This window comes from Myxine glutinosa, chromosome 7 (genome assembly GCF_964187855.1).
Source record: "Myxine glutinosa chromosome 7, kmMyxGlut1.1, whole genome shotgun sequence".
Lineage (NCBI taxonomy): Eukaryota > Metazoa > Chordata > Myxini > Myxiniformes > Myxinidae > Myxine > Myxine glutinosa.
The window spans coordinates 38018871-38038654 of NC_136267.1; the positions used below are offsets into that span (position 1 = coordinate 38018871).

Below are 19784 nucleotides of genomic sequence, written 5' to 3' on the forward strand. Positions count from 1 at the left end.
TACAGGGCCTGCAGTCATGCCTCTTCTATATCCTCTTATTATATCTCTGCAACTTTCTTCACTTTCTTCATTACATCTTTTCCTGGCTCTTCTCACCTGATGTTGTTTCTTTCTGAGTCTGATGGTTTGTCCCTTGATATTGCTTCCCCTTACCTAAAGTACTTACCTTACTGCTGTGCAATATTACTCCTCCCGCATGAATCCCACCATCTATTTTCTTGTCCATACTGTTTGCTAGATGTATGAGGTGGTGCGAGAGAGCCTGGAGCAGTGTGACGTCAAAGCAGACATAAAGTATTTCATCCAGCTGAAGCAGACTGGTTCTGAACCACCAGGTATGGCTTTGGCTCGAAAAGGATGTATAATTAATTCCATCAACAATAATGACAGTGAATTTGAGATTATCGAGGCTCATGCAAGAACAGAACTACAGGGAGCAATGGCTCGACGGACAAATTACGGACTCGGGGAGAAACTGAGGGACGATGACAAACAGATGCACCACAGCACAAAGAGGGCAAGTGCACAAGGGCGACAACGGCATGGCAGGTGGAGTAAAGGTCAATAGTGGAAATGAGAGAGACCACGAGGTGGCAGTGGTGATGGGGAGCAGACCTGAAATCCTGTTGGGAGCTTTCTCACAACAATGCCCTCAAAGATGAGAAATAATATATGTGTGTGTGTGTATATATATATATATATATATATATATATATACAGTCACGTGAAAAAATAAGTACACCCCATGTAAAGTTTTGACTTTTTCAACATATTTCAACATACAGCTATTTGATCTTCATTTCAACAATATTGACAGATAAAGGTGATATAACATAACAAATATCATGAAACATTTACATTTTGTAGTCCATTGTATAATTTAAATAAACATAAATGCAAATTTCGCATGTGGAAAAAGTAAGTACACCCCTACATTTATCACTACTTCAAATACCTAAAATTAGAATCAGGTGCACCAGCTCAGGTGCAAATGATTAGAACATCGTTAACGAGGATCTTGGAGGAACCTGTCTTATTTAAACCTCAGACATTTAGTTTGGTTTGCTCTTTGTTGTTGAAGTGTGTGGCGTCACCATCCCGAGATCAAAAGAGCTCTCTGAGGCCTTCAGAAAGAAGGTTATAGATGCCTACGAGTCTGGGAAGGGATTTAAAAAGATCTCCAAACAATTTGAAATCAATCATTCGACTGTCCGGAAGATCATCTACAAGTGGAGAAGATTCCAAACAACTGCCAACTTGTTCAGGCCAGGCCGCCCCAGCAAGCTCAGCCCGAGAGCAGACCGCAAGATGCTGAAAGAAGTCTCTAAGAACCCCAGAATGTCATCACGGGACCTACAGGTAGCTCTTGCCACTGTCGATGTCAAAGTGCACGGGTCTACCATTAGAAAGAGGCTGCACAAATTTGATCTACATGGGAGGTGTGCCAGGAGGAAACCTTTGCTGCCCAGAAAGAACATCAGGGCAAGACTAAAGTTTGCCAATGAACACCGAGGCAAAGACCAGCACTTCTGGAACAATGTGCTCTGGACAGATGAGTCAAAGGTAGAGCTTTTTGGCCACAGTACCAGAAGACATGCTTGGCGAAAATCAAAGACAGCATTTGACCACAATAACCTGATACTGTAGCGGTTCCCGCTGGATGTACACAATCGCCTTGCACCTGCCAGGACGCGGCCAGGGCGCGATCGCCATGCCGGGCTCGTCCGGACGGGCCCAGACGCGCCTCTCCTGGGCATGCCCGGACTCGCTGTTCCCGGGCACGCCCGAACCTCCCGGGCACGCCCGGTCTCGTCTTTCCCGGGCATGCCCGCTCTCGCCTTTCCAGGGCTCGCCCAGAGCGCCCGGGCACGCCCAGCCTCGACTTGCCAGGCCGTGTCCAGGACGCCCGGGCATGTCCAGACTCGCCTTTCCAGGGCTCGCCCAGAGCGTCCGGGCATGCCCGCTCTCGCCTTTCCAGGGCTCGCCCAGAGCGCTCGGGCACGCCCAGCCTCGACTTGCCAGGCCGCGTCCAGGACGCCCGGGCATGTCCAGACTCGCCTTTCCAGGACCCGCCCTTGACACCCGGGCATGCCCGGTCTCGGTTTTCCCGGGCAAACGCCCCGGCATAAATGTGCATATATATTGCTGCCCGATAAACGGGCTTTTCAGAATACCTGAGCTGTTTTGTTTCAATAAAGCAACTCGGACGAATTCCGTCTTTGGTCGCGTCAATTCTTTTGACTCGCGTTGGAGCGCAGCTCCTTCACTGGTGACCTACCGACATGGACACGGCAGTGACTCTTAAACTGCCTACCTTCTGGGAGGCTCACGCGGCTGTTTGGTTCGCCCAGACGGACTCCCAGTTCGCCCTGCGAGGCATCACCGCGGACGACACCCGCTTCCACCATGTCGTGGCAGCGCTCGGTTCCGCCACCGCGGCCCGCGCCCTGAGCCTCCTCGAGCACCCGCCGGCTGCTGACAAGTATGACGCGCTGAAGAAGCTCCTCCTCGATGCTTTCGCCCTCTCACCGGCGGCACGCGCACGGCGCCTGCTCGACCTGCTCGAGCTCGGCGACACGCGCCTGTCCGAGCGGATGGACTATATGCTCTCGTTGCTCGGTGAGCACTCTCCGGATTTTCTGTTCCGCGAGCTGTTCCTTCGCCAGCTGCCTCACCCGGTACGCCTCGCCCTGGCTGGCACGTCGCTCACCGATCCCCGTGCCCTCGCCAGGGAAGCCGATAAGATCTCCTCGGCGGGCCAGCACATTGGCGCGGCTACCTGGAGCCTGCCGCCGTCCGAGGCGACGCCCACGATGCCCGAGCGCCCTGCGCGGTTGGAGGCCGAACTGCCGGTGCAACTGGCGGCCGCCACGCCGCGCCGACCGCTTCCGACACGACGGTCGGTGCCTCCACCTGACCAGGCGTGGTGTTATTACCACGCCAGGTTCGGACACAAGGCTCGGACGTGCCGACCCCCGTGCACTTTCGGCAAGTCGGGAAATGGCCGGGCCGGCGTTCATTCCCAACCATGAGCACCGGCCACTCGGGCAACTTGCTTTTTATTCGGGACAAAGCGTCCGGGCGGCGTTTCCTTTGTGACACCGGCGCCCAAATGAGCGTCATACCCGCCTCCGAGCAGGACAGGCGGGACGCCGTTTGCGGCCCCTCTTTGGTCGCTGCTAATGGCTCGGCCATACGCACTTTCGGCCCGCGTGACGTCACCCTCTGCTTCGGCAGCCAGCGCTTTCAGTGGACCTTTGTGACCGCCTGCGTCCTCATGGTTTTGCTGGGCGCCGACTTCCTCTGCACGCACGGGCTGCTGGTCGACGTCAAACGATGTCGCCTTGTCAACGCCGAGACCTTCAGCTCCCTGGCGTGCACGATGAGCAGCTCCGCGCTGACCGAACTGGCGTGCGCCCTCCCGACGGCGAACGAGTTCACTCGCCTGCTCGCGGAATTTCCAGCCCTCACGCGGCCGACGTTTTCGGCCGTCGCAGTGTGGAATGGGATCGAGCACCACATACCCACTACAGGCCCGCCGGTCTACGCCAGGGCCCGCCACCTTGACCCGACCAAGCTCGCCGTGGCAAAGGCCGAGTTCGACGTGTTGGAGCACCTCGGCATCGTGCGGCGCTCCGATAGCGCGTGGGCCTCACCGCTGCACATCGTGCCAAAGCCGGGGGGCGGATGGCGCCCGTGTGGCGACTACCGCCGCCTCAACGATGCTACCACCCCCGACAGGTACCCGATCCCGCACATCCAGGACTTTTCCGCCCGTTTGGCGGGACGGGTCATATTTTCCAAAATTGACCTGATACGGGGATACCACCAGGTACCTGTCCGGGCGGCCGACGTCCCGAAGACGGCAGTCATCACGCCGTTCGGCCTGTTCGAATTTTTGAGGATGCCGTTTGGCCTCAAGAACGCGGCCCAGGCGTTCCAGCGCTTAATGGACGGCGTGCTGCGCGACCTGCCATTTCTTTTCGTCTATCTGGACGACATCCTCGTCGCCAGCACGTCCCGCGCCGAGCACCTCCTCCACCTCCGAACACTGTTCGGTCGCCTCAGCGAGCACGGCTTAATTGTCAACCTGGCCAAATGCCACTTCGGCACGACGACCGTTGACTTTTTGGGCCACCGCATCACCAAGACCGGGGCCGTGCCGCTGCCGACCAAGGTCGAGGCCATCACCACGTTCCCGCGTCCCCGTTCCATCAAGGCCCTACAAGAGTTCCTCAGCATGGTGAATTTTTATCACTGATTCGTGCCCCGCGCTGCTCAGCTCATGCGGCCCCTTTACGAGGCCCTCCGGGGCAAGCCGGCCAAGCATGACATCGTTTGGTCCGCGGCCATGGACGCGGCCTTCGCGAGCGTGAAACGGGCCCTCGCCGACTCAACGCTGCTGGCTCACCCGGTGCTCAACGCACCCATCGCCCTAACTACGGACGCCTCCAACTACGCGGTGGGCGCCGTCCATGAACAATGGGTGGACGGGGTTTGGCAGCCACTCGCTTTTTTCAGCCGGCAACTCCGGCCGAACGAGTTAAAATACAGCACGTTCGACCGCGAGCTGCTCGGTCTATTCCTGGCCGTTCGCCATTTCCGACACCTCCTGGAGGGCCGCCCGTTCACGGCTTTCGTCGACCACAAGCCGTTGGTCTACGCAAAGGCCAAAGTCACGGAGCCGTGGTTGGCCCGCCAGCAGCGCCACCTCGCCGCCGTGTCGGAATTCACCACGGACATCCGGCACGTCGCCGGCAAAGACAACGCCGTGGCCGACTGTCTTTCTCGGGGCAGCGCGAACGCGGTCCACCTCGGCGTGGACTTCACGCTCATGGCGGCCGACCAGACCACCGACACCTCGGTGCAGGCCCTCCGGGCGGCGGACATAGGCCTCCGCCTGGCCGACATCCCCTTCGCGGGCACCGTCCTGCTCTGCGACGTCTCCCAGGGCCAGCCTCGCCCCATCGTGCCCGTTTCCTGGCAGCGCCGCATCTTCGTCTCCATCCACGGCCTTTCTCACCCGGGCCGGAAAGCTTCTCAGAAGCTGGTGTCGGCGCGTTTCGTCTGGCACGGCCTTCGACGGAACGTCCGCGACTGGGCCAACGCCTGCACAGCCTGCCAGCGGGCCAAGGTCCACCGCCACACCCAGGCCCCGCTAGCACCTTTCACCGTGCCTGCACGGCGTTTCGACCACGTCCACGTGGACCTGGTGGGTCCCCTGCCCCCATCGCGGGGGTTCACCCACCTGCTCACCATGGTGGACAGGACCACCAGGTGGCCGGAGGCCGTGCCCCTCACCTCCACCACCACCGCCGACGTGGCGCAGGCGTTCATCGCCACCTGGGTCACGCGCTTCGGCGCACTGGCGGACATCTCGTCCGACCGCAGCCCACAGTTCACGTCCGAACTTTGGGGCGCGGTCGCCCGCTCGTTGGGGGTCACGCTGCACCGCACCACGGCCTACCACCCCCAAGCCAACGGGTTGTGCGAGCGGTTTCACTGCTCCATGAAGGCCGCACTCATGGCCGGCCTTCAGGAGGACGGTTGGGCCGACCGGCTGCCGTGGGTCCTTTTGGGCCTCCGCACGGCCCCCAAGGAGGACCTCCGGGCGTCCGCCGCCGAGCTCGTCTACGGCCAGCCGCTCCGCGTCCCGGGCGAGTTCGTGCCTGACGCTACCAGTCCCTGGTCCACTGCACACCAGCGCTCGGACCTCCAGGAGGCCGCCCGACGATTTGCCCCCGTGCCACCGTCCCGCCATGGTGGCCCCCAGTCCTACATCCCCCCGGCGCTTCGCACAGCGGAGTACGTCTTTGTGCGTCATGACGCGCACCGGGGGCCACTCCGGCCGCCGTACGACGGGCCCTTCCGGGTCCTGCGACGGGGCGACAAGTCCTTCGTCGTCGACTTCGGCGGCCGTTCGGACCGGATCTCTGTGGACCGCCTCAAACCGGCGCACGTGGACGTCGACCGACCACCACGGTTGGCCCTTCCTCCGCGGCGAGGCCGCCCCCCGTCCACAGTTCCCCCCGCTCGACCACCCACCACCACATCGGACCCCCCCCCCCCCACCACCCTCCAGGGGTCGCTTCGGCCGGGTCATCCGGACCCCCCTTAAATTGACCCTGCCGGTGCAGGTCGATTCTGGAGGGGCGTGTGTAGCGGTTCCCGCTGGATGTACACAATCGCCTTGCACCTGCCAGGACGCGGCCAGGGCGTGATCGCCATGCCGGGCTTGTCCGGACGGGCCCAGACGCGCCTCTCCTGGGCATGCCCGGACTCGCTGTTCCCGGGCACGCCCGAACCTCCCGGGTACGCCCGGTCTCGTCTTTCCCGGGCATGCCCGCTCTCGCCTTTCCAGGGCTCGCCCAGAGCGCCCGGGCACGCCCAGCCTCGACTTGCCAGGCCGCGTCCAGGACGCCCGGGCATGTCCAGACTCGCCTTTCCAGGGCTCGCCCAGAGCGTCCGGGCATGCCCGCTCTCGCCTTTCCAGGGCTCGCCCAGAGCGCTCCGGCACGCCCAGCCTCGACTTGCCAGGCCGCGTCCAGGACGCCCGGGCATGTCCAGACTCGCCTTTCCAGGACTCGCCCTTGACACCCGGGCATGCCCGGTCTCGGTTTTCCCGGGCAAACGCCCCGGCATAAATGTGTATATATATTGCTGCCCGATAAACGGGCTTTTCAGAATACCTGAACTGTTTTGTTTCAATAAAGCAACTCGGACAAATTCCGTCTTTGGTCGCGTCAATTCTTTCGACTCGCGTTGGAGCGCAGCTCCTTCAATACCAACTGGAAAGCATGGTGGTGGAAATATTATGGTTTGGGGCAGCTTTGCTGCATCAGGGCCTGGGCAGCTCACCATCATAGAATCCACTATGAATTCTTCATTGTACCAGAGGGTGCTTGAGGATAATGTGAGGCCATCTGTCGGAAAGTTGAAGTTCAACCGAAGGTGGACCTTCCACCATGACAATGACCCTAAACATACCAGTAAATCCACCAAGGAATGGCTGAAAAGAAAGAAATGGAGGGTTCTGGAATGGCCAAGTCAAAGCCCGGATCTAAATCCCATCGAGATGTTGTGGGGGGATTTGAAACGAGCTGTGCATGCAAGAAACCCCTCAAACATCGCACAGCTGAAAGAATTGTGCATGGAGGAGTGGGCAAAAGTTTCTCCCAGTCGATGTCAGAGACTGGTGGACATTTATAAGAAACGCCTTCTTGAGGTTGTTTCTGCCAAAGGGGGCAATACCATCTATTAGAGCCAAGGGTGTATGTACTTACTTTTTCCACACGTGAAATTTGCATTTATGTTTATTTAAATTATACAATGGACTACAAAATGTAAATGTTTCATGATATTTGTTATATTATATCACCTTTATCTATCAATATTGTTGAAATGAAGATCAAATAGCTGTATGTTGATATATGTTGAAAAAGTCAAAACTTTACTTACTTTTTCACGTGACTGTATACATATATATATATATATCACCGCATAATTCAAAACACCTCACCACCACATATACGCCACATTATTAAAAGCACCTCACTGCCATGTTGTTAAAATTACATCACCTCTACCTAATTACCAACTCCTGCTGTGCAATTCAAAACACCTCATCACACATCACAGGGCTTGTTTTAACTGTGGATAATGACTGTACATAAGGTTTTTTTTGTACGCAGAGTCGAGGCTCGTGTTAGAGCTAAAAAAATCCTGCTCATGTAAGAGCTAAAAGTTGCTGTTGTCGTGATTTACACCAATCATAATACACACATTTCTTTTCCACAAATGTATTTCTAATATTCATGACATTACAAATTCATAATAAATTGAAGTTGACTTTAATTTGGAAAAATTCTTTTTCAATAAATTAAATAAAGAATAAAAAACACCTTTAGGACATAAACCATTTTTATTTTTTTTGGTATACAGAATTGAGGCTCGTGTAAGAGCTAACACGTTGAACATGAAAACATGCACAGACATATAAAACATACAATGAAGGGAGCGGGAGACAAGAGGGGGAGAGAGAGGGAAGCACACAAGCACAACAACAGAAGAGAACAGGGACATCGGTGGATCTGTGGGAGGGGGAGGGCTGGGGGAGCAAGGAGGAGGGGTACACGTTGTAAAGCAAATGAACACTACTAGAAATTCCAGGAAAGACGTTGGGGATTGAAAAAAGTGGATTTGGGGTGTTTTAATGGGGGTAGAAAAGATCAAGGTTTTAAATGGGGGAAGATAGGAGATGGTGGTGAACAGCTGTTTTGAAGACATGGTGTATAGCACTGGTACCTCACTATTATTTTATTTTCATAAATGTAACAATGAAAAACAAGGCATTTCCCAAGACATAATATTTCTGCTGATATTATTTGATGCCACATTCACATTATCATGCATAACGCCGACACTGAGGCAAATGTGTCTAACGGCCCCGCCCCCATCAAGCTGATTGACAGTCATAGCCTCACCTACCCCAGTCCTATTCTTTTACTTCGGAATGTGGTTTTATGTACTTTTCGTGGAATCCTTTCAAGCTATGAGAATTGTAATACCAAAGGATGTTGCAGGAAGTAAAACTCTGTCGAATGGTAGCAGAATCATTGCCATTGATATAGGCAGCTCGGAAATATGCCGTCTGAAGAAGATTATTATTATTATTATTATTATTATTATTATTATTATTATTATTAACAAGAAGATGAATTCCCGGGTTTTACCGATCTCGTTTTTTTCTTTATTTTGCTTTTGCCTTGGTTTGGAGAACTGAAAAGTGATCCCGCCGAGACAATCAGCTGAACAGACCAGGTAGGCTCTCATATGTAGCCTAAGCGAGTTTTTTTTAAAGAAGATACTCCAACTTTAGTTTTGTATGTAGCAGATGGGAGCGACATTTTTTTCTGCGCCATCCCTACATAGAGAGTACTCGCATACTCTCTGATATATATATATATATATATATATATATATATATATATATATATATATATATATATATATATATATATATATATATATATATATATATATATATATATATATATATATATATATATATATATATATATATTGTTACGGACACGACTTTGATGTTATGCTGGGCCGAGCGGAATGGCCGCCGTGTTCGCACAAGTTACCCGATTATTCTCGAACCTTGGCCGAGTCGCGCTACGCTAAATCAATTGAGGAAAGGACACAACGGCTGGGTTTAAAATGACACGACACCAGGGGTACGGTTCTCAAGACCTTCGGAGGAGGTTATAATATTGCGGAAGGTTAGATTACAGGGATGAGAGGGACAGCATAGAAAGATAGGCACTTAATTACGGTCTTATAGTAGCCCCGACAGACGACAGACAAACAGGACAAAACTGACTCACACGGGGATTGATGGCAAGGAAAGCGGGTAGTCGATGGCGCAAGGTGCACCTTGGCTCAGGGACAGAATCGACCCGGTCCGGTCCAAAGATGCGGGGAGGTCGCTCAGCGCTCGGGGAGGTCGCGACTTGTCTTTTCAAGCTGGGGGCGCATCTCACGTCACGTCCGGTAAGTCGCTGCGTATATCCGGCGGGGAGTGACACGCCCTCGGCTAGTTAGCTCCGCCCCAGATGGAATCGGTCCGCCCTTCTTATTGGGTGCGGGGGGGTTACCGGCTCCGCCCCTGACGAGGAGCTGACAGCCAGCCCCTTCGTGGTAACCCCGGGGAGCGCATGGGCAATGGCGGCTAACCACGCCGGAGGGAGGACGCACACTCCCCGCGCCGCGCCGCCCCCAATCTCCTCTGTTGTTGTAGTAGTTGTTGTTGTTGTTGTTGTTGTTGTTGTTTCATGGGGAAGATGGGAGGAGGTATGGGGAGGTCCTAAACTCACTACTGGTGCCATACAATCACATTCTGGTGCAACGAAGAGTCAGAATTAATGGAAACGAGTCCTTAACTGACATAGACTAAGAATAACTAGCAAGATGTCCGAAAGTTGTCTACGTGAGATGCGGTGGACCTGGGCACGACATTTAATGGGGGAAAAAGGGGAAGGTCGGTTCTACAGAGTGTTATTTACAGGCAATGGGACTAGGGAATGGGGGATTGGGGATAGTTGGGGAGTATTGGGGAAATAGGGGAATATTTACAAGCGGATATGGAGGCCAAATGCCATATCCGCAACATTGCACCCTTCTCTACCCTCGGGGCGTCCCGACCCGATAAATTTTTACCTATTTTAGTGTGGCACTCAGATGTAGTTCCCTCTACTATTAACTCTACCCTGAGTGCGACAGTTTTACAGATATTCACAAATGAGTAAATATGTCCCCCTGCGACGTTGCACCCTTCTCCTCACAGAAACACGCCCACAGGATAACCGAATCGCGGAAAGAATCCTCAAACTAAACATACAGCCGGTAGGGAGCATTATTTACAAGACTACGCTGATATTTACACTACGATCCAGGACCTGTTTTTGGAGGAACACATGCAGATGTTATGCATCGAGAGAGCACGCATGCCAGCATCGATACACCAACCCACGAGTGCTTTGTGGCCTTACGGCCTTTAATAACGTGCAGAGCACCCCTTCCCAGCACCAAAAGCACCACCCCATCACACAGTCAGCACCATCCGGTGCAGTCACCATTGTTCATTAAAATAAAAACAACAACCCCTAACCCTGCAGGTGTCTCTTGCTCTTCGTGTGGTGCACTTGGCCTTCTGGCTTCTTTCAAAATAAAGAAAGGCGCCAACCGCGTCCATTTCTTTATTGTGGCCATCAGGGGGCCAACTAAAAGTGGTTCACCTGTATGGCATAGGTGCCACGTTGACCCATAGGTCCATCCACGGGTGGTGCTTGGCCGCAAAAGAACTGCGGTCCATTGTGGGTGGCCACCAACATTGCGGTCCATATGGTGTATCGATCCAGGCAGCAAGCAGCGAAAGAGCAGGCCCACAACTGCGGAGCCAGCACCTCTCTCTCCTCTCTCTCTGCCCCAAAGCCAGATCCTCGGAGGTGGGAGACAAAAGAAGCAGACAAGTGAGTAAGGTGGTAAGGGCGCAAAAGTGCACGCAATGCAAGGTAATGCACACTGGGGGCACATGGGAACCAGGTGAGACAGGTACGTTCCTACCGTACGCCCCCCCCCCCCACCAGGTAACCTACATGGCCCCTCCCTTACCCCTTACTGTATCCACAAAACACAACACTACCCATAAACATCTACTTTACAAATCAACAAACGTCCCTACTGTCTTCCCCGTTCCTCCCATAAACCAAATTCGTCTTCTCTCCCTCCTCACCAATCAAATTTGCCATTTTCAACTCAACATCAAAATTTGCCATTACCAATTCATCATCAGTCCCTCCTAGGGAGGGAGAGATGGAATCACCCCAATGTCTCATCCACGTCGTGATGCGTCTCACAAATCCAACAGCAATCCTTTCTTCCTGCAACAGAACAAAGAAAACACAGGTGTGGAGTCATCATCACCACAGGTAAGTGGCTGCGTATGGTGCGACAGGTTCATCAATCCTAACTATTTCCTAAATGACTTTAACAACTTTACATTACCCGGGGTCTTTCTCCTGCCAAACCATTGGCCCTCTTACACTATGGGTTCTAAAAACCAATTCCCATTGGCCAAACTGTGGTGCTTTTCAATTTGGGGTCTCACTCCCCCGATTCATCTCCCGGTGCCCTCGCACAATTTCTGGGCTGTGGCGTGTACCTCTCCCAGCGGGTCTACCCACCTGCACACCTCCACCACTGCAGTTGCCTCTGAGCTTACCTGCTCCTTACCCTAACCTAACTACCTGGGGAAGGCCCTCTGGCGCTCTCCCCACTCGGTGCCCTCTCTGGCACTGGGCTACCCGGGTCCGTCCTCCGGATCCTCGGGCCCCATCCACAACTCTACCGGCTCCCAGAGCCCACCTGCGGCCTCACCTGGCCGACATCCTCACAGTGGTGGAGTGCCCAACCAACTACACACACTAACAGGCTACACGCCCAGCCATTTCCACAACACTAATGCACCCATCCACAATACCATTCTGTCACCCGCACCACAGATGCCAATATCCAACCACAATTTACCTATACCCTCTACCTAACACTTACACTACCCGCCCCGGGTACTCGTGAAAGGGGTCCACTCTTCCCCCATCCACACCTTCGCACCATGCACACCACTCCGTACCACTTACTCCAACTCTCTCCACACACCTGTACCTGCACACCTGTGCTCTCACACCTGGTGCCACCTGCACCCTTCTCTCCCCAAGCGCATTCGCGCTGATCCACAACACTCACTACTCACACACTGCTCCACACTGCTCCACACACCTGTCCAGTTGCACACCTGTGCAATCACACCTGTTCAATTCTCAACCACACGGCATCATCTCATCTAACTACTCCCCTCTGAAACTTGCGCTTCCCAGTCGTCCCTTTAAACTATTGCGCTCCCACGTCATTATCATCCACACTAATCTACCTGCGTCCCCACTACAGGTATCAGTCACTAACTAAACTTAACGTCACCTAATGTCATCTTCTAGGGCCCTATCAATATAACCTAACCCACCCGGGCTAGTTTTCACTGCCATCAACCCCATAAGCTATTGCTCCTTTGCCCCACTATGGGAAGGGTGGCAGGGATGCCCCCCTTACCCACCGGGCCCATCGCTCACTACCAATTTTGCACATCCAATTTCAACAAATCAAAAATTTGCCAATCCTACTCATCATCTGCCAATCACTACTGCCAATCCCTTGCCAATCATCAAATTTTGTTTTTCTCTAATTTTGGGTCCAAAACACTAACCTCATCACCCAGTCTACTCACTAATGCCTCTCGGTGCGCCAATTCCTGTCCAAAGCCCGGCTTCGTAAAGCCAAGCCATGAATGCGGGTTGTTTGGTGCCAGCGGCTGGATACGTCCCGCATTCGGTGCAGGGACGGGGGCTTACCCGGACCGAGATCCCACGCACCATCTCGGCGTGGAGCCATCCAATGTCCCGATCTCGACCTGCCGGACTGCCTCAACAAAAAGTGGTCGCCATGACGACCCTTTCTATCGGGCTGCCCGCTCCGCCTAGTGGAGCACGGACGCGGCCGTTCAAAGCGAGGCCCAGCACGCACCGAGGGCCCGATTCGGCTAAAAGTCGCTCTAACCTCTAAACCGGTTACCGTCGATGCTTCACCTGGACGCTTACACCCCGCAGCCCGTTCCTTGCTCACACATCCAGCCGTTTCCATGCTCCTCGTACCTTTCCTTACACACCCAGGTACACCCATTCCACTCACAGCCTTGGTCACACACCTGACCACCGAACACTTTGGCACACATTCGTTGGTCGCACACCTCACCAACACACCTCTTCGCGCCCCCTCCTCTGTCACCTCCTCTGTGACAATCACAGGTGTGCTCTCATTCGCACACCCAACCACGTGCCTCACCACCAACTCCAGCGTGCATTCCCACTCACGCTCCTTGTCACTCTCACTCCTCTCACCACCACTCTTGACAACGCACTCACCCTTACTCATGCACCCGTCCGTTACACACCTTTCTCGCGCACACTCTCCCGTCACACCCTCTGTAACACTTACCACACCGCGCTTCCATGTGCTCCCTCGCACACGCGCTACGACCGACTCACTCTCGCCAGCACCCTCACTCCTTGGCACGCACTTTTTCCTCACACACCCCAGAGTCGGACTTTCTCGCACACCTCCTTTTTCGCACACCAGACCTGTCGCACACTTCACCAACGGCCTCTCACGAACACCCGGGTCTATCTCGACCCCCAAGCTTATTAAATCCCCTGGCGCATCATACGCACGACCATATTGGTCACCACTTACACCGGGTCCTCTTCCTCTTCGCTTCTCCTCCATCACCTGCGAATCCCTCATCCGGTTAATGAGCACATCATCACGATCCAAACACAGACTTCGGACCAATTCTTTTATCTCCTCTTTTATCTCTTTCTTATCCCCTCTCCGTCGCTTCTTAATTTCGCTCATCCCTTCTTCCACTTCTTCTAATTTCTGCTTCACCTCTTTTATTCCCCGGTACGTCTCCTCAAGCTCGTCCTCCAAGGCTACCTTGACCGTTTCCATGTGCGTCCTCACCTGCCGGTCCTTCGTCTCCATTACCTCTATCACCTCGTCCAACCTCGTTGTCAATCCCTCACGTACCATCTGACATTCCCTTTTTGTCGCTATCAAGTCGTTTTTTATGTCGTTTTGTGTCGCTTTTAACCCTCCTAATACCGCTGTGTTCTTCCAAAGTCTACCAGGTAAACCTGGTCCCCCAACTCCTTTTGTCCCACTGTCAGTTGTTCTACTCCCAGCGTCAACTCCTCTATACCCCCTTGCAATTTTACAGTCCCCTTTCTCACCTCCTTCTCCATGCGCTCCTTACAGTGCCTCACCTCCTCGCGCACTCCTCCGACCTCCTCACTCACTCCTCTTCTGATCTCCTCTCCCATCACTTGCATCTCCTGCCCAGATGCCACCCTCATCTGCTCCATTTCCTCCCTGTGAGCATCCAGTTTGGTTTCTACCCCCATTCTGACCCCCTCTATCTGCTGCCCCATTTGTTTAACTTCCCTTGCCGCTTTGTCCCTCATGTCCCTCAATTTGCCTTCCATCCTGTTTTCTAACCCCTCTAACCCCTTTTGCATCCCTTCCATTTGATTCTCTTGAGTGGCCATTCTGTTTTCTACCCCCATTAACCCATTTCTCACCTCTTTTATCCCGTTGTCTAACCCCTCAAAATTATTGTCTAACTTCCCAAATTTCTTGTCTAACTCCTCAAAATTATTGTCTAACTTCCCAAATTTCTTGTCTAACTCCTCAAAATTATTGTCTAACTTCCCAAATTTCTTGTCTAACCCCTCACCGGTACCCCTCGCTTCGTCCCTCATTACCCCCATTTGGTTTCCCATTACCCCCAATTGCTCACTCTGAGCATCCATCCGGTTCCCCATTACCCCCATTTGGCCCTCCAATCGCTCACCCAATCGCTTTCTATCAGCTCTCATTTGCTCACTATTAGCCCTCATATCGTCCTTCTGCAGGTTGAGGGACGCCTGCATTTGCGCCATAAATTGCTCCATGAGGGCCTGCATTTGGGCCATCCCTCCCACTTGTGCAGCGGGTGCGGCCGCCGTAGCTATGTGCGAGGCGCCATTTCGCGCGCCCGCAACGTCGGGCGCAACGACGCTATTTTGTGCGTCTGCTACCCTCACTGCTTCACTCTCCTCTTGTCCCTCATTTTGGTCCTGGATCGACCCTGCCTCACTCTCCTCTACCGGACCCCAGCCGACTTGGTCTGCCATAGCGCGACTTTCAAAATTCGGGTTTTTATATTTGGTAAAACACAATCAAATTTCGCCGTTATAATTTCGAGCGCGGGAAACGCGCTCCGGATCGAATTCTACCTCCCAACACCAATTGTTACCCTAGTGGTACAATTGGTGTTCCAAAATTTGGGCCTAATAAATTTAGTCCCAGGTCCGAATCCGACACTCCTGACACCAATTGTTATGGACACGACTTTGATGTTATGCTGGGCCGAGCGGAATGGCCGCCGTGTTCGCACAAGTTACCCGATTATTCTCGAACCTTGGCCGAGTCACGCTACGCTAAATCAATTGAGGAAAGGACACAACGGCTGGGTTTAAAATGACACGACACCAGGGGTACGGTTCTCAAGACCTCCGGAGGAGGTTATAATATTGCGGAAGGTTAGATTACAGGGATGAGAGGGACAGCATAGAAAGATAGGCACTTAATTACGGTCTTATAGTAGCCCCGACAGACGACAGATAAACAGGACAAAACTGACTCACACGGGGATTGATGGCAAGGAAAGCGGGTAGTCGATGGCTCAAGGTGCACCTTGGCTCAGGGACAGAATCGACCCGGTCCGGTCCAAAGATGCGGGGAGGTCGCTCAGCGCTCGGAGGTCGCGACTTGTCTTTTCAAGCTGGGGGCGCATCTCACGTCACGTCCGGTAAGTCGCTGCGTATATCCGGCGGGGAGTGACACGCCCTCGGCTAGTTAGCTCCGCCCCAGATGGAATCGGTCCGCCCTTCTTATTGGGTGCGGGGGGGTTACCGGCTCCGCCCCTGACGAGGAGCTGACAGCCAGCCCCTTCGTGGTAACCCCGGGGAGCGCATGGGCAATGGCGGCTAACCACGCCGGAGTGAGGACGCACACTCCCCGCGCCGCGCCGCCCCCAATCTCCTCTGTTGTTGTAGTAGTTGTTGTTGCTGTTGTTGTTGTTGTTTCATGGGGAAGATGGGAGGAGGTATGGGGAGGTCCTAAACTCACTACTGGTGCCATACAATCACATTCTGGTGCAACGAAGAGTCAGAATTAATGGAAACGAGTCCTTAACTGACATAGACTAAGAATAACTAGCAAGATGTCCGAAAGTTGTCTACGTGAGATGCGGTGGACCTGGGCACGACATTTAATGGGGGAAAAAGGGGAAGGTCGGTTCTACAGAGTGTTATTTACAGGCAATGGGACTAGGGAATGGGGGATTGGGGATAGTTGGGGAGTATTGGGGAAATAGGGGAATATTTACAAGCGGATATGGAGGCCAAATGCCATATCCGCAACAATATATATATATATATATATATATATATATATATTGTTATGGATATGAGGATTGTGTTTTTTTTATTGTGTTTTTTATTATTAGTGCTTTATTCTGGACCCTCCTTACTCCAGTTATGTATAAAGGTCAAAGGGCGTCCCATAATTAGGTCATAAACAATCACGTCAGCCAATCATAGATTTCCCCCTTGTTGATAGTTATATCTTTATTATGTGTATTAGGGTAAGGCCTTGTCTTCCATTAAGATGACACTCCATTGCACCAAGTGAAACAAGATAGATCCCCTTTCATTCCCATTCCCAAAATCTCCATTTCCAGCTACATCCCCTCCAAGTCTCCATTGCAAACCGCACTGGGCAGTTTGCCAGGTTTGTTACAGCGGTGGGTTGCTGATTTCGCCCCAAAGCCGCCATTAAGCATGTGCTCAGCTCGGGGAAGAAGGGCGTGCCCGCCCATCGTCATCAAGGGTGGAGTCAGAGGGCCTGTGCCCACCAACCAGGGCCGAAGCGAGCTCACCGGGGGGCGGGTCCTGAAGGCCGGCGGCTTGATCGCCGGAGGCGCTATAAAAAGCGCGTGCGCAAGAGCCGAGGAGTTGTTGGACCAAGAGAGAAAGAGTAGTTGGACAGGGAGACGTGCAAGTTGTTGAGTTGAGTGGTTGGACCAGATGAGCTTTGACAAAACGAGAGAGACGAGTCCTAAAAAGAGCACATGACGTCCACCCAGCCGCAGCAGCAGCAGCAGCCACAGCAGCAACAACAGCCGCTTGGGGCCTGGACGGCAGTTTTGAGCAGGGCCGCGAAGGAACGGCGGCTGCGAAACGCGCCGATCGTGCTGCAGGACCCGTTGGACCTTCCTCTCCCTCCAGCCATCCACCTCCTGCCTTTCCATCCTTTTGTGTACGTGAGTTTGTTCTGTGTGTCTTGTCCCTGGGTTAATTAAGACTGTAGGTAAGCTAGCGATTTTCACTGTGTCTCTAATATCTTCTGTACATTATTTTATTATCTTTCCTTCTTCCTTGGTTACTTTGAGCGTGTAAATAATAGGAATAAATTTAGTAGTATTGCCAACCTTTTTGTCTTCTTCTTCTTCTTCACATCCGTGTCGCCTTTGTCTTTTCCCTATTGAATATCTGTGGCGCGATCCGGCCAACGTTCAGGAATCGGGTTGGTCGGGGTAACTGTTCGGCCGCGGTGCCATCCGCTCGGCAAACAACATCTTATCCGCGGTCCATAACAATTGGTGTCAGGAGTGGGATCGGACCCGAAGCGCACTTAACGCGCTCAAAATTACGAGCTGCTGAAATTTGTTTTGTTTTAGAAAAACCTGAATTTTGAAATTGCGCCATGGATAGTCAAGGCGATCGGATGCCGGTGGGGGCAATAGAAGAGGGGTTAGGAGTAACCCAGGATCAGAGGGAAGAAATAGAGGAGAGCAATGAGGAGGTGGTTGAGGAGGTATCAGGCGCACAAAATGGCGCCCTCGCGCACATGGTTATTGCGGCACCAAATTTAGCCGCGCCCGTGGTCGCGGCAGCCGAGCCCGCAGTGCCAATGGACTTTTGCCTATTTATGACGCATTTCATGGCATCTATGAAGGGTGGCAGTAGGGGATTGGATGCAATGATGACTACCCAGGGAATCGACATGAAAAAAAGGAGGAAGGAAGCAAGGGACAACCAGGAGGGATATCGGGAGCGAATAAACGACAGCATAAAAAAAAATGGGGGAGATTGTAGACGGCATGGGAGGCGGGAGAGGCACATCGGTGCACGACGAGGTAAAGCAGGTCGAGAAGCGCTGGTTGAGCGAGGCGGAGAAAAGCGCGGTACAATGACGGGGAAAGAGATCGCGACCCGGGGTATGGAGCAGCCGGCGACCGCTGAGGTAGAAGAGGGTGTTTTATTAAAGCCAGCGGTCGTCGAGGGGAATAAAGAAAAAGCAGTAGTGGGTATAATTAAAATTGAAGAGATGACGGAGGTAGCCCAGGAATCGGAGGAAGGAATGGAAACTGTACAAAGTCCGTGCTCACATCACGATGCTGTGCTTAATAACCCAAATGAAGATTTGCAGGTGCGCGTGGAGAAGGGAATCCCCCAGGTGAGTCATGCTGTGTATTGTGCTGGGAGATTTTGCAGGAGGATGTTTGACGACAAGAGAATTGTCGCGCGATTGGGATCGATTTGGCACCCGGGCGTTGGTGAAGGGTCCCATGTGAGTGGAAATGGCATGCGTGTGAAAACAAAGTGTGCGTCGGCGAGTGGGTGTGTTATAAAGTGTGGGAGTGAAACTGAGTGCGAGCGAGAATGCACGTCGGGGTGTACGGAGTGTGACACGAGGAGTGAGTTGGTGGTGGAGCGGGTGCGAGGATGCACGTATGGGATGAACGGCGAGGGTGTGCGAGAAAGCACACCTGAGTTGGTGGTAGCGCGAGTGCGAGGGAGCACATCGGAGCGCGGTAGTGGGTGGATGCAAGAGTGCACGCCCATGGTGAGTGTTACGGAGGACGTAACGGAGGAGAGGTGTGGACCGAGGTGTGCGGACGGCGAGTGTGCGCAAGAGTGTGCGCGAGAGGTGTGGTGTGTAACAGGGAGTGCGTTGATGGAATGGACGGAGTGTGTGGAATGTACGGTCGGCGTTGGAACGCCGGGTTTTGTGAGTGTCAAAAGGGTCGCGTGTGCGTGTGGGCATGCGAGTAAAGCATCGACATTGGACGGGTTAGCGTTTAGGGCGACGGATAGCCGATGCGAGCACTCGGGGCGCGGTGCGCTTTGTTGGATGCAAGGCCCGGCGCGGATCGATGCTGCGTCGCTTCTCTTTGAAGCGTCTTTGCCGATTCGGGCTTGGCCCCGCCCTGCACGGTCGAGTCCGGCCCTTGTCGGGCGAGGCGACCGGTCCGGTTCAAGGGCGAGTGGGAGGAAGCGGAACGGTGCCCCCTCGTGGGGACGGGGTTCCGACCGGGCGAGCCTCAGCCATCGGGCCCGGCACCGCAAGGTACCGAGCCGCGATGATGCGTGGAACCTCGGCCCGAGCATGCCTCCTCCCCAGAGTCGTGAATGCCGGACAGATCCAACTGCAGGCGACCAAACCACCCGAATTCATTGCTCGGCTTTGCGAAGCCGAGTTTTAATGATGTGACGACGCACCGA

At 53.6% G+C, this 19784-nt stretch overlaps 1 protein-coding gene across 1 annotated transcript in view; it reads left to right on the plus strand.

The window, feature by feature from the left end:
- Positions 1-19784, plus strand: part of LOC137431134 (proline-serine-threonine phosphatase-interacting protein 1) — a 160012-nt gene that overhangs the window by 79328 nt on the left and 60900 nt on the right. Inside the window, exon 11 of the mRNA XM_068122112.2 lies at positions 239-335. Coding sequence (XP_067978213.2) covers positions 239-335 — 97 coding nt within the window. The remainder of the gene's footprint in view (positions 1-238; positions 336-19784) is intronic.